This window comes from Anarhichas minor, unplaced genomic scaffold (genome assembly GCF_050575085.1).
Source record: "Anarhichas minor isolate MPS153535 unplaced genomic scaffold, ASM5057508v1 ptg000004l, whole genome shotgun sequence".
In the NCBI taxonomy this organism is placed as follows: Eukaryota; Metazoa; Chordata; class Actinopteri; order Perciformes; family Anarhichadidae; genus Anarhichas; species Anarhichas minor.
In genome coordinates, this window is record NW_027466450.1 from 14,076,314 (window position 1) to 14,091,517 (window position 15,204).

The 15,204-nt window shown below is 44.3% G+C and overlaps 1 protein-coding gene across 1 annotated transcript in view; it reads right to left on the reverse strand.

The window, feature by feature from the left end:
• Positions 1 to 15,204, reverse strand: part of caska (calcium/calmodulin-dependent serine protein kinase a) — a 91,876-nt gene that overhangs the window by 43,287 nt on the left and 33,385 nt on the right. The window contains exons 2-5 of the mRNA XM_076110070.1: positions 13,009 to 13,121; positions 5,604 to 5,709; positions 3,657 to 3,734; positions 3,481 to 3,553 (exon numbers count right to left, since the gene is read on the reverse strand). Coding sequence (XP_075966185.1) covers positions 3,481 to 3,553; positions 3,657 to 3,734; positions 5,604 to 5,709; positions 13,009 to 13,121 — 370 coding nt within the window. The remainder of the gene's footprint in view (positions 1 to 3,480; positions 3,554 to 3,656; positions 3,735 to 5,603; positions 5,710 to 13,008; positions 13,122 to 15,204) is intronic.

The window sequence follows — 15,204 nt, forward strand, 5'->3', positions numbered from 1 at the left end:
TGCACTGCATGTGTGTGTGTATGTGTGTGTGTCCCCGGTGTGCCCCTTGTAAAGGGCATAAACCTCAGACAGTACATCTGATAAACCAGAGATAGGAGCTCACACAGTCACTGCTAAATGGTGATAACAGAAGTGAACCAAAGTCAAAGCTGCATTTATTCATGTTCTATTCATTGCTGGAGTTTACTGGACATTAACTCAAAACTAGCTAGCTAAATCAATCCAGACTACAAGCATATTTCAAATTCACTCCCTCTCGACATAACCCCACCAAAATAGACAATGAACAATTTTCGGTTAGGGTGAGATCTTTTTATATCAGCTTCCGGACAAATAAAGCAAATATCAGCATTTGGAATGCTGAATCAGCACTGCAACAATAAAGATTCAAAGAACAATACTTGGAATGCTGAATCAGCACTCCAACAATAAAGATTCAAAGAACAATACTTGGAATGCTGAATCAGCACTGCAACAATAAAGATTCAAAGAACAATACTTGGAATGCTGAATCAGCACTCCAACAATAAAGATTCAAAGAACAATACTTGGAATGCTGAATCAGCACTCCAACAATAAAGATTCAAAGAACAATACTTGGAATGCTGAATCAGCACTCCAACAATAAAGATTCAAAGAACAATACTTGGAATGCTGAATCAGCACTTTGAAATGGGTAAACTAATGCATCTTCTGTCAGGTGTAATGCACCTGAAACGTAATGATGGTTTACGACTTCATTCTCAGTTTCAAATGTACGTGTTCTTGCTGAGAAATGAGAGATATGTGGTGTGGACGTGTGGCTGAAATGCTTCCTACATCTCTGGGGAACAGGACAACAAAATAAAAGAAATGCACCAGGAGGAAGTAAGATTTTTCATTCTGAGTCAGTGACCTGTGTGAAAAGTGTTCTCTGTGGGCCTCATGTCCACACACACACACACACACACACACACACACACACAGCCTGACGCTTAAATCTTTGACAGTCACATTATTAATCGACGTCTTGCCTGTAAATAGTACAACATACTGCCCACGGGGCGATAATTGTTAGTTTGCTAGTTCTAGATTCATGGAAGGAAAAAAGCTGCTTCAACATTTAAGTTATTCCTCCCTCATCTATCACCATTTGTATCATCAGAGACATTAAGTCTGGAGAGTACGGCTTTAGGGCCTTCTCTCTCAGTTATGAGGACTTTCAGATGTATCCAGATGTGGAAAAGATACTGAGATGTTAGTCAGACTTGGTTCCAGGGGAAATTGATTTATATTTTTCCTTTTAAGACTGTGGCAATTTACTATCTCAGTTCTATGGATTCCTTTCTTAGTCTCTTCTGATTGTCAATGTTACCGATTTCTTCTTCCCTCTCTGTGTGTGTGTGTCAAAGAGAGAAGCCTCTGCCTTATGGATTTGCTTTAGGAATCAAGGTTAAAAAAAAATGCACCGGTTACAATTTTCTCGGCCGATTCAGATATTTTTGCAAGTCTGACGCGCTGATTCTTCCAAAGAGCAATAATACAGCAATATTGAAATTCAATTGTATGCTCATAATTAAACAGAGATGTGTATCACAGTGTATTTTGGACTTGAAAGTGTTAGAAATTACAAGCTTTGTGTCTTCTTCATGTGACGTAAAACCATCATGCTGTGTTGAAATGTGACCGGCAAACAATGGGATATATGAGACCGGTGGCTGAGTGGTGGATGCACGTCTAATTTAGATTTGTGTAAAGGTGCTGTGATGATTTTTGGGTATATTACACCCGACGTCATGGCATATAAGTGGTGAACTAGAGGAAACAGGAGGTGTACGCAACTAAAACAAAAGCGATATCACTCTAATAGCCAGGAAATGCACTGAAACACACATACTGTAGGTGTAAACATGTGTATCGCCTCCCGTCCCGTCCTTACCGGCTGGCTATCGCTCACACATAGACAATGAGACTAAGCCAGTGATTCAGCAGGGATCCGGTGTGGGAGAGCAGCAGACTGAAGACACAGAGATAGGACCGCGTAGGTTACGATGACTAATACCTGAGCACGATGCCGAGGGCACAGACAGTAACCCACGAGCAGGGAGCTGACTGTGATCATAGAAAACGCGTAATGAGTCTCTTGGAAAAGGCAATAAAACACACATAAAATGAAGTGCTGCCATTGAGCTCTGTGAATATCACATAAAAACAGTTAAACTCACTACTGGGGAGGGTGCTGAGGGAATTGTGTTTTCGCGCTGCTTGTTTGTGAATGTGCAGAGTGTGACGGAGGAGACAAGAGACGGCGCTTTGAATGCAAAGCCTTATTTTATCATTATTCTTTTTCTCCTGGTACCAGGCCGGCTCTTCTCACTGTGAAGAGCCGGTTACGACCGGCTGACACGATAGCTACCTGCAGCCCACAGCACACGCGAGAATACAAACGCGGCTGATGTATTATTAACCTTTTCACACGGATGCAGACGTGTGGGGAGAAGCAGCGTAACGCGCCACATGTTCGTTCTGCAGCGGAAAAATGTGAAGAAATCTCACACAGGACGTGAATTTCTAACAGTGTAAACTATGGACTAGCTGTCAGATCCCTGCTCCCTGCCATCCACCACACAGCAGGCTTCAGTCAGAACACTCAAAGCAATTAGTCGTCTTGCTGGGTATGAATGACACCTGAATTGAGAGTGTTTTATATTCACTAACTCCATTTTGAAGAGTCGCTGATCATTCCCGTGTTATGATAAGAGAGTGAGCTGCTGAAGGTTTTTCTCTCAACACCGGCAAAATATGAGTCAATCAGTGTCAAATCCAACTATACGCGCTACTAGGAATTGAATGGTTTCTGGATAACACACAGAGCACAGAAAGAGGAAGGAACAATATCTGTTTTTTGGATGCAATAACTTGACTAGTACTAAACTCAGAGGTTCACTTATTGAGGTTTTGGGAGGCAGCAGACTTCTACATGTGACAACAGGCGCCACCTACAGGAGAACAACGCTGCTGCAGCAGCAGATCAGACCTGCAGGTGCAACGAGTGTTACGAATTCAGTTCATCTTGTTTTTCATCCAGCTGCTGTTTTCTTTTTGTTTCTGAGGTTTTAATTGGCATCAAAACCGTCTCCCGGGCAGTCCATCAATTAAAAACCACACAATGTGTTTTTGAGATTCTACCATCCGTTATCCAAACATAACAATATGAAAAGTAAATTAAAAATAATAACAATGTTGTACAAACCTCCAGTAGACTGCAATTAAAATACAATTCAGCTGTGGCTGTAAAGCCTAAAGTGTTTTTTAAGATTACGTAAATTATATTCATTTATTTATTATCTGACTTGTTTTTTCCTCAAAGACATTTTGGACGATGTGCACCACAAACTACAAACCACAAACTAAACCCTCCAAAATCATACAATTGGATCCACACCTGCATTAGTTTTAGTACGGTCGCAGTAAAGTTAGAAAATGAAGCGTCAGAAATACCTTGACGTCTCGGTGGATGACGTTGTTGTCGTGGCAGTAGCGTAGCGCCTCGAGGATCTGTCTCATGTAGTGACTGAAGGAAAGACGTTGTACAGTTATTGTTGTGCCGTGAATACCAACGGCAGCATGAGAGAGCATCTCCAAAGGATTCAAAATCAAAATGCGTGAATCCCCACCTGGCCACTGCTTCGCTGTAGACAAAGCCAGCATCTGCCCTCTTTACGATCTCAAAGCACAGGTCTGCTCCATCCATGCTAAGAAAGACACACACACACACACACAGAGAGAGGATCAGCGTAAAGGCCAAGTCAGGAATCTGGGTACAAAGGAAAGGTCACACGTATTAACACGTCTCTGTGATTGGTTGTGTAGATGAAACGGGCGACGCCGGTCAGCTGCAATCATGTTGTGTCTTTTGTAAGATACACAGCTGGAGAGGCCCATAAAGGATGCCGGGTGTTTTTAAAGATGTCCCGTAGGTACTCCACTAGAGGGAGCTTATTTTGTTACAGGTGAATTTCAAATAAATTATTTTTTGTATACTGTAAATTTTAAAATGAACAAATGGTTAGGTGGTGCTCTCCGAACCAAAATCCACGTGTTATCGGATGCTAAATGTATTTATTTAAATGTATGGACAGAAAAGATATAATACAGCAACATCTCTGCACACTCCTCTTATCTGTTAGTAACTATTTAAGTGTGCGTGTGTCAAAGCAACTTCAGGTTTGAAATTGTTGGACGATCACGTTCTGATTGTGAGAGGAGAACATCTGCACACGCTTCATGCAGCTCCGCGACGTCGCCTGAGCCTTCAGGAGGAGAAGCTGCTGCTGTGACGGTGAGGTTTAATGCTTTTGCTTTGGTAAAATCCCTCCGGAGTAATTCAGAGCGAAGACGCTATGGCTTAAACGACGACAGCTTACTCGGCCCAGTTAGAACCAGGCTGTAGCCGGAAGAAGTGTCGCGCCTCACACTCAATGAGCTGCGCGGGATTCAAGCTGTGGCCATTAGGTCCTGTGCAAACTACCTGAGCCGATCCAGCCATCTCTTTACTTACACAATACACACACACACACACACACTGAACAGTGAATGACACACATTTATTATCATTTAGCTACAGCCGATCCTGTCGCTCATAATTGCTCTGTTCTCATTCTTCCCCAATTACGGCACCCGTCTCTTTATTGTCACTAAGCCTCTGCACCAATTAAACAGCGCCGTTCTGTAGGACTCGGCAGGGGGCACGTCCGTATTTCCTCCACTCCCATCACCTCACGTACGCGCTCACATTTTAGGCTGCTTGACTAGCCAGGAGGGAGGCCTGGAAGACAGGGAGACGGATGAAGCTCTCTGCGTTTATCTACCGTGTTGACTCAGTTATCTGTTCTCTCAGAGGGCTGCACCGCTCAAACAACGCCTCCAAACTACCTGCACTCCCACGTGTCTCTACCGTGTGTACCGAGCACGAGCTCGTGCACAGATGAGCTCCGACACCGTGAAAAATCCCCTTTTAAAAAAAGGAGCTCACTTGCATTTTCCTTGAGAGTTTTCTCGCCTGCACCGAGCCGTATGATGGAGCCGTGTGCCGAAACCCGAGTGCGCTTGCCTGTTCAGCGATAACAGAATTAAACGATAAAGGAATTAGTTCTGGAAAAGGAGGAGAGATGGAGATACAGAGCGGGCCTGCGAGGAGCTCGGGAGAGGCAGCAGCTCGGAGAAAGGCTGGAGGTAAGAGCAAGTGTGAAATCTTAATCTCATCTCCTTCCCTTCATATATATGGTACTGCACCCCCCCCCCCCCCCCCCCTCCCTCCTTACCCAACCCCCATCCTCAGCTAACAAGCTTTCTCGTATCAGTGCTGATTATATAAAAGCACCGCAGGGTTTCTCTCTGTCCTGCTATTGCTGCGACCACGCCGTCATCCTTTCCTCCGTCTCCTTCCTCTCTCTCCTCTTTCCTAACACCACCTTCCTCTTCACACTCTCCTGTAAGGTGCCACCCACTGTGACATCCACCCCGCTATCTCAATCTCTTTTTCCTTTACCCACACGGGTGTCGGCGTGAGGGTCTTTTGATGCCACTTGTATGTTCAATCATGCTGTGAGTGGGATCCTTACTACTCGAAAACCATGTAGAGCATCCCGTCTGAGCTGTACGTCTCCAGCAGCTCCACGATGTGGGGGTGCTTCAGCATGTGGCAGATGCTGGCCTCCCTCTTCAGATCTGAAAACACAGAGAGAGAGCGAGAGAGGGAGAGAGAGAGAGAGAGAGAGAGAGAGAGAGAGAGGGAGAGAGAGAGAGGTATGAGCATATGTGGCACCAAGACCAGCATGCATTCATATGATGTGTACTGAACATTTCATTAGTCTCTTTCATTCTTCAACTGAGGACTTTTGAATTGTGAAAGATGAGAAAATATGCGTGTAATGTACGCAGGAGAATTATTCTCACAAGACCATACTTTGATTTGAGTTTTTTGCTGAACCGGAAACACATTTATTGTAGTATGTATTGTGTCATATACTGAGCCAACAAAAATTAAGTAACGCCAGCAGTGAAACGAAGAGTACGAGCACTAAGAAGTGTTCATGTGCCCAGAACAGAATGAGTCGGAGTCTTCAGAGCAGCAACCAAGGAGCTGCTTCGTAGGTCTGGGATCTCTTTGGCACCTTGTCAGATTTGACCGTTTTACTGCCGACATGTCTTATAACTGGCACGCCCCTCGCCCTAATTTGCAGAACTTCAGCCTGAAACCACTGACAACGTGCTACATGTTGAAAGACACCTTTACACCTGTAAGTGGCTGAACCCTGAAGCTTTGCCGGCTCCTCTGCCGGCCTCGGGGCTTCCTGTAGCTCGGCTCTCACCGTGAGCAGAGAGGAAAGAGGAAAATGTGCAGCAGAAAGGGTCGCACTCCTGAAACACCGCGATGACGACTCATCAGCAAGGTCTCTGCTCTCCTTTAGGTTCAAGTGATGTTTGTTTGTATTCATTCCCGTTAGTTGAGATCCTCGTACTGTTGCCTGGCAATAAGCATCTAAACAAGAGGGTTAATGGAGGAGGTCACCGACGCTGAGATGATCAGCGCGGTCTCTCTGTTCAGACTCTACACTTTAGATCACTGGGGAGAGATGACCGACACGGACAGCAAAGCTCCCGTTCTTATGAGACCAATATGAAGCTTTTTCTTTTAAGTCATTCAAACAGAGAAACAGATAACTAGAAACCATTCGATAAAACCAGAGTGTTGACAAGACTGACGGGCACGGAGGCCAGAAAAAAAATCATTGCACTTACACTAAATCTATATTGTATGTAAACTGCATCTCATACACACACACACACACACACGCTTTCTACTTGGGACAACCATTCTACTCTTTCTGCTTCCTCCTCCTTCATCATCACCATTTCCACCGGCCGTCTCCCCCATTAACTAAAGAGTTTAAATCTAACCTCGTCTCACTCTCTCCAGCTGACCACTCTTTATTCTGACTGGCAGCCATGTTTGGTATTTTTATTCTGAACAGCCAAACTAATCAAAAGGTAACCAGTTGTATCTCTCACATTCACAGGTCTCATATGAGACTCACGGCATCTCTGCAAATGTCTCACTGGAAATGACACTGAAGTTGCAGTTGGACGTGCCGGGTTTCTACACAGTTAACTGAGTCATATTTTAATAGCACACAGAATGCAATTTACCACCTGCATCACAATGTAACCAAAGTATGAAAGAATAATGAAGAATAATGATTCATTTATTGAAGTTCTTTTAAGCTTCTGCTAAACTTGACGCTTGCCGATTATGAATGAGATGAAGAGCTTCCTAGCTGCAGCAGTGACTGCGTTGCTGCAGGTCTGATGGTGTCGACTGAAAATCCCCCAAAACAGGATTCAACAGCCTCCTGCAGACGGTCACAACAGTCCTACAATAACAAAATCATAACCGATACTACTGTCTGAGACAGGCATGAGAAAGTATTCAAGACCTTTCAAATAATTCACATCTAAGACATTTTAATACTTTCCAAGGAAACTCAACTCAATGCTTTTCAAGGCCTGCAGATACCGTGACTGACAAAGGCCTAAGAAAGGCAGCACTGCCTAATGTGCACGCCTACCTCCGTAGCACAGCAACAGATGGAGGATGTGGAGCACAAATCTGACCGGTTTTACACCAACAGTCCAGAGAGTAAATCCTACAGATTGGATTTGATAAACAAAAGGGATTTGCCGTCACTATGAACATCTAAACATAGCCTGTCCCATCCATCTCGCTTTCATCCTCCCATTCAATCTCCTAATCCTTTGATCCATCCATTCATACTTTCCCCAAAGCAGCTCCTTACTCCTTCACCTCCTGGCAGCTGTTGTTCACAGACCTTCAACCAGAGAAGTAAACATCACATCCAGAAGCTTTCTGCCTGAGCTCACTCTCATCTCATTTAAGGAAAATTCACCAACGGGCGCTCTTAAGTGTATCAACCTTTATGATCCGTCTCTCCGGAAATAGCCACGCTGTGCCAAAATATACAGACTCAGTATACTCGGTGCATATGGAAGCTGCATATTCCACACTCCACAGTGAGGTATTCCCTCGGCTGCTGCTGCAGCTGGAGGTGATTTATGGACAGAAACACTGAAAAGATGGGACTGAGATGTGATAGTGTAACACACACACACACACACACACACACACGTGAACTATAATGAACATTGACTGTATTGTTCTTCGATGTATGCAGTGACATTTAATTAAGCTCCCAGTCGAAGCCATGAGCCACTCGTGCTGCAGCGAGCCTCAGCGCTAACATTAAGCGAATCCTCCCGAGGACAGGCACGAGGCGTGGGCTAGCTCTAACACGATGCTAATGCTGCTAAAGCCGGATAAGTGGCTACCTTAAGGGCACAGCAGCGCGCCACATTTAATGTCATCTAGTGAGCTCACTGTTTACGCCCGTCACGGCAAGCGCTGCCGGAGATTACCAAAGATACTTTATCAAATGGGAGGCAAACCAACTTTATTGAGCTAGGAAGAAAACTGCAGCGGGGAAGCTACTTTCATTGATTTTAAGTGTGTGTGTGTGTGTGTTGGGGGGGGGTAGAGTAAGCAACAGGGAATTAATAACCAAATAAATGACAGAGAAAGATAGTGGAGGAAGAGAGTAGGCAACGAGACGTTGTACAACAACTTAGACTACAACTTAAAGTAATATCTGTTGCTTCTCTAATAATCTAGACAATATAAACTAACAAATACAAAATGGAAAACCAATCTAAAAGCTTCTCCCTGAGGTCCAGGCCAATGCCAATCAATGATTTTACATTAAAAACTATTACGTTAAAGTAAGCGCTGACATCCACAGACAGAATTACTGCTGGAAAAGACTATCACTGATGTTCCAATCAAGCTGTTCTTGGCCCTTAACGTCGCGTATCTGTTCAATCAAATACTTATATTCACCTAAATGTTGGTTAAGTACGGATCTGACACATTGAAATGTGCACAGAGATATCTTTCCTTACACTTACTACGTTGACATGCACACTAATATCTCACTATTATTTTGAAGATGACAATTTCTTTTTGGATTTTCTGAATAAGACCGTTTTCGAAATGGAGCATTTCCCGATAAGACGTGGGATATGTCGATATTATTCTTGTATTAGGAGCATTGTTTGGACATGTAAACACACGCGGCCTCCTGTTTACGGTCAGCTCTGTGCATTGTACTGTACACAGCAGTTTGTAAGGCGGGGGTAGAGATTTATTCCCAAGAGAAAAAGCCCACATTTCTGGTCGAAAGGAGAAACACACCTACGTTTAAACATGATGAAAGACTTGGACATCGACAGGTGAGGACGTACGTCATGGGGACATTTTTTACGTGAATCGGACTATGCATTCCTGCATGTTAACAGGAATATTAGTGGAATATTAATTTGCATTTGCCTTGTGAGCAGCTTAGTAGGACTGTTTGTGTTTTGTTTATCGGAATAAGAGCAACAATCTGAATATTTTGTGCATGGAGACATAGTCGCCGTCATTTCATTGTGTGTTTAGGCAAAATGTAGTATTAAAAGAAAGAAAAGAGTAATTTAGTTACCAACTTCACATCTACTGGACCCGTTTTGTATCATTGGTTGTTTGGAGGATGTTATGTATTTGTATGGAAACAACGACATGAAATAAGTCAACAGCTCTGTAAGCGGAGGAATCCATCAGTGTCCATGGCGACAGAAGACTCCTGCATACCGAGCATACGTGTTTATTTATTCCACCATTATAGAGAGAAAGAGAAAGAGAAAGAGAAAGAGATAGAGAAAGGAGGCAACACCACACAGGGCTGGCTGTGTGTGTGTGTGTGTGCGTGTGTGTGTGTGGGTGTGTGTGAGAGATGCTCCTGTATGTACGAGACCCTGACAGGGCTTTAGCAGACGAGATGTCACAACAGTAATAGAAACGGTAAAAACACACACAGGGCTGTAGCTTGTACTTTACGGCTGGAGGAAGATGGGGATGAAGTGATGAAGGAGGAGGGGGATTTGAGAGGAAGTAGAAACACAGAAGAAGAGGAGAGAGAGTGAAGGAATCAGGGAGGCGGGAGAATGAAAGAGGCGGAGGGACGAGAGTAGGTGATGGCACATGATGAATTTTGCTCATTCTCTGGCTGGCTTTTCTCTCTCATCCCCAAAGAGGGCTGACCTATTCGTCAGACAGACCTCCGGACAGGGTGACGAGAAACAAGCTGGTGCTGTGTGTGTGTGTGTGTGTGTGTGTGTGTGTGTGTGTGTGTGTGTGTGTGTGTGTGTGTGTGTGCGTCTTTGTGTCAGGCCTCTGCTGGCCAATCCACTGCCAAGACACGAACCATTTGACCCACTTCCCCCTGGTCTGAGCTCAGTGCCGGGTGTCTGCGTCCGCGTGTGTGTGTGTGTGTGTGTGTGTGTGTGTGCCTGCTTGATTACTGCGATGCTGTGTTACAGCTGCCCGCTCAAGTGAAACTGCTCTGCTTTCTAAAGGCAACAAGGAGGAGGGGAAAGTAAAAACAAATCAACTATGAGAACGGCCGCCTGGCGTCAGTAGGGGGGGGGGGGGGGGGGGGGGGACCTGCAGGGTTTGATGGATTCCTGAGAACTGCAGAGGAGGGACTGTGATTGGATATAAATGACTGGGGAGGGTGCTGACCATACTACACACACACACACACACACACACGCGTGTAGACATGTATGCTGGCAACGAAGAGAAATGCTACGGGTGCACAGTTACAATGAAAAACATTAATTTAGGAGTTCGCGGCCTTCTGTCAAACCCGCTTTTCAGCACTACTTTTTCATTTCAACAAGATTTCTTGCTCTCCCTTACTGGCAGAAGGCCACTGTATACTCCAGAGAATGAGTCAAGCCAACGGGACAGAAGACAGCTCAGCGCGGGGAGCCTACAATGAAGATGGATGTCCAGCAATTAACCCGTTCTCACAAAGACACCAGCATGTGTGGACCTGACCGGCAATTTGGGGGATTATAGATGGTTGAAAGTTGTAATTAAGAGGCGGAGGAGTTTACAATAATGTAGTTTCCTCTGACATCCAAGGTTCACCGTGCTTTACTTTAAAGTATTTCACATATTGTTTCAGAGATTAGTCATGTCTGGGTGGAAAGTGAAGTAGTTCAAGACAAAACTCATTACAAGCGATTGTTTCTGCTCACCACATGAAATACACAACATACAGAAGCTGCAATTTTCTGTGGCCATGACTTTATAATTCTCCCTTTGACGGTGTGAGGACTGGTGTTTTGTGAGGGATCAGAGTGTGAATGGCTGAGCACTTTATGTCCGCCTTGTGGAAGCTTAAGCAAACCGAGCAGACGCCCCGTCATGCTGGATTATGCTCTCTGCATCAGCGAGAGAGCATTAGAGAAGGTAAAGAAGGCTACTGCGTAATGTGGCAGCTAAAGCTCCTCTAAGAAACATTAAATACCTTGAACTCATAGCATGTGTGCATCGCTAGATCAACACAATCACCACGACACGCTCGCCACACGGGTGTAGCCTGGTCACAGTGCTGATACACAGTCTGTTATGGAGCTTGATGGAAGGTCATCTGAATACACACTGGCTCTGTGAGGCTGAATGAATGTGATGAACGTCTCTAACAATTATCTACAGATGTGCTGGTACCAGATGTTTAGAAGTCTATTCCAATACCAGGAATTATTAAACACATGACAAAAATACACATATAAATACTGATAATTAGTAAAATATAACATTTGATGAGATTATTAAACATTTTGTAGCTGTTTTCGTTCAATAAAAGGGAAACTCCTTGAAGTATAAGTAAATAGAGACCTCAGGTTAGAAAGGTGACCGACGCTCGTAAAGATTACGAGGTTCTCTTCTTCTCTCTCTCTTCCTTTGTGTGTAGTTGATGTAATTTCGGCACCGTAAAGCCTCCGTCTATTGTTCTATTTAACAAGCAAAACAAATCCCTCCACACAGCGCAGTGAGAGGTTAGGGTTAGGTTAAACTGCTGTGTTGTCCATTCATTGCTTTCTAAAAATACCTGCTGGATACACGGACAGCAGTCAACCTGCGTCACAAATGACCGGCGGCGTTCTTCGTTCTCGAATGAAGAACTGCAATCCTACAAATCTCTATTCAGACTTCTCCGTTCCTCTAATAGTTCATGTGTTATCGCCTCCCACCCGAAAAAAATCTAGATATCTTTAATTCAATCTCTCCATCCCTCCCTCCCTCCCTCCATCCCTCCATCCCTCCATCCATCCCTCCGCTGCCTTCAGCCAGCGGCAGATATCTGACGAGGCTTCTGACTCGTCTGGACGATGCTCGGCAGCCTCGCTCTGGATTAGCAACAACACCTGTTTAATGAAACTCTGGATAATGCAACAAAAACATGAAGTTGAGCAGTTAAGTCTGTTTTTCTTAAGTTGGACTTTTAATGACCTTAATAGTCTGTGAATATTTGAATACTTACTGCATAATGCTCAGCATAGTCTGAATAATTAGTAATAAAGTTCCAATAAGTATGAGTAAGAGTTCAAATATGTCCTCTACATAACATATGTTACATCCTACGAACTCCATCTGTTTCAGCATCATAGCATTTGATTTGTAAAGTGTACACACATATATATATATATAATATATTGCTGTTTAATCACTGAACAGTGGAGGGACGGTACACTTCTTTCCTCTCAAGGTGCCCTCGGCATGGCTTCATAATGAACCGCTTCAATGAAAACAGCCCGAAGACCACAGAAGAAGACTTTTCATTGAACTGGGAAACTCCCGAGTGTGGCTGTGAGCACCTGAGTGAATGAGAAGTAGGCCGGTGTGGACTTACACTCGTAAACAAGGACAAGCATCCGACCTCTCCGTTGCATTAACTTTTAGTGTGCAACAGAGTGTGTAAAAAGCAATTACCTGTAGTTATATTTACGAGTACAGAGACGCATAACTTACAGAGTTACAGTGAGAGGTTTGTGATCCCTTACCCTCCGTGCTGAGTCCAGGACTGGAGGTGAACTGGGCCACGTCCACGATTTTGACAGCGAACTGCTGCCCCGTCTCTCTGTTGATGCATCTCCGCACCACGCTGAAGGGACCCCTTCACAACACACAGAGAGAGAAATAAAACATTTAACATGTGGCTGGTCAGACGGGTTCTTGCCAACCCCTACGGTGAGCCTGCAACAACTGAAAGAAGCTGGAAGAAGAAAACAACAACACACATGATCTCCTTTACAGTCAACACGGTGGACTTTGGATACGGAGCAACGTTTCTGATCATCTGATGACTGTTAGAGCTTCACTGCTGGAGGCAGCTGAGGGTTGGAATGGTGGGAGTCATATAAACCATAACAGTGAGCTAGAGCTGTTTGATCCATTATTAATATAAAGATATGATGATTATAGCAGCTTTAAGTGAGAAAGAAGGCTCAAGCAAATCAATATCACAACGGGTGAACCCCGATGCTCCCGTATCTGTTATCATCGCTCTACTGTCTGCTCTCACACAGCAGCTCAAAATGCCCCAAAATCACATAAAACAAACAATCTAATTGATGTTTAAAGCGTTGAACAAATGCTTAAATGACTCATTTTGCGAGTTTTGAATAGTGTTTGATAACGAAATGATTGTATCACTGTGATATTAAACCAAAAAGCCAATAAAATCATTTTGAATGATTGCATAATCCCTGAAGTAAATCAAAGTACTCCCCTCCCCTCAGAGCACTACGACTCCTCGTCTCACTACGCATCAAAGTCACGTTCACATGTTAACCCGAGAGGCTGGAGAACAGAGGCTGTGTGTGTGTGTGTGTGTGTGTGTGTGTGTGTGGAAGCATATCAGCACATGCAGAGGAGACCACACTTTGGTTCTCAACGCTGAGGTCGGCAGGTTCACAAATTGAATCATCCCTCCTGTGGAGAGAGAGCGCATCATCTCATTTCAGTCCACGGGATAAACAGAGGTCCACCACTCAAGGGCTGCGGGTCAGAATTAACAAGCCGGCAGGTCAGGGTTACACTGCAGTATGGCGGCATCAGACCGGCGGACTCACAACACTGGAGGTAATGGGCTTGAGCTGACCTGTGCATACCGTTAAATAATGCGTGTCATGTGTTGGGAAGATGAGGTTTAGCAGCAGGGAGGAGGAGGAGGGGGGGAGCCGGATAAATGAAGCAATAGATCTTGTGTAAACACACCTGCTGGCAGCAGCAAACACATAATCCAATACATCTATTTGCTATACCTGCTTATGCCTGAAACCTATCCCAGCATGCACTGGGTGGAAAGCAAGGGAAAGTCCCTCGACAGGTCAGCGGGGCACGAGCTGCAATGTGACGGATTAATGTGTAGGAAAGCACACTTTAGCTGCCTGCTTAGCTGTCATCAAGTTATTTGTGGACGCTGATGATGAGGTTTAATGATGTGGATTATTAGGCCATGCCATAATCATAAAGTATGTGTGTGTGTGTGTGTGTCTTTAATACAGGGCGTAGCTGATAATAAATACAGATCTGATATCTGAGTTAGGGGATAAATATTGAAACAAGACTTTGAAACTGCAAAAAGCAAGGCCATTGTTTGTTTGTGTTCCAACTCATCACCACTTCATTAATGACTACCTGAGCCTTCGTTACAAGTAGAGAGCGCCGCGAAGGCAGAGCGGAGAGAGGCTTCAGAGTACAGTAGAGTACAGTAGAGTACAGTAGAGTACAGTACAGTAGATTAGAGTACTGGCCTGATCGGGCAACTGGCTGATCGTAAGTACTGGCAACTTCTTACTGGCCCCGGGCCATCGGGCAGACCTTATTGTTGGACTGTGTCTAACAGCGAGAGCTCTATCTGATTGACCAGAGTTGACAGCACAGTGCGTATCAGACTGAACACAATACAACGTTAGATAAAGAAACTATGTATTGTGCAGCGATACATCTTTGACTGTGACCTCCACTCATCTCCACTCATGTATTCTATCTAATTATGATTAACTGTATGTATTTATCTGTATTTCTTTTAGGAGCAGGGATGGGATTTGAGATCGTTGAATATAATTAGGTAATAACATAAAGATGACCCAGATAACACTGTTGTTGGTGTGGTTTCTCAGGGCCTGTGAAGTGGAGAGGATGAAGATAAAGATGCTTCATCTCTTTCATACTTCCCTGTCCACTGGGTGAAC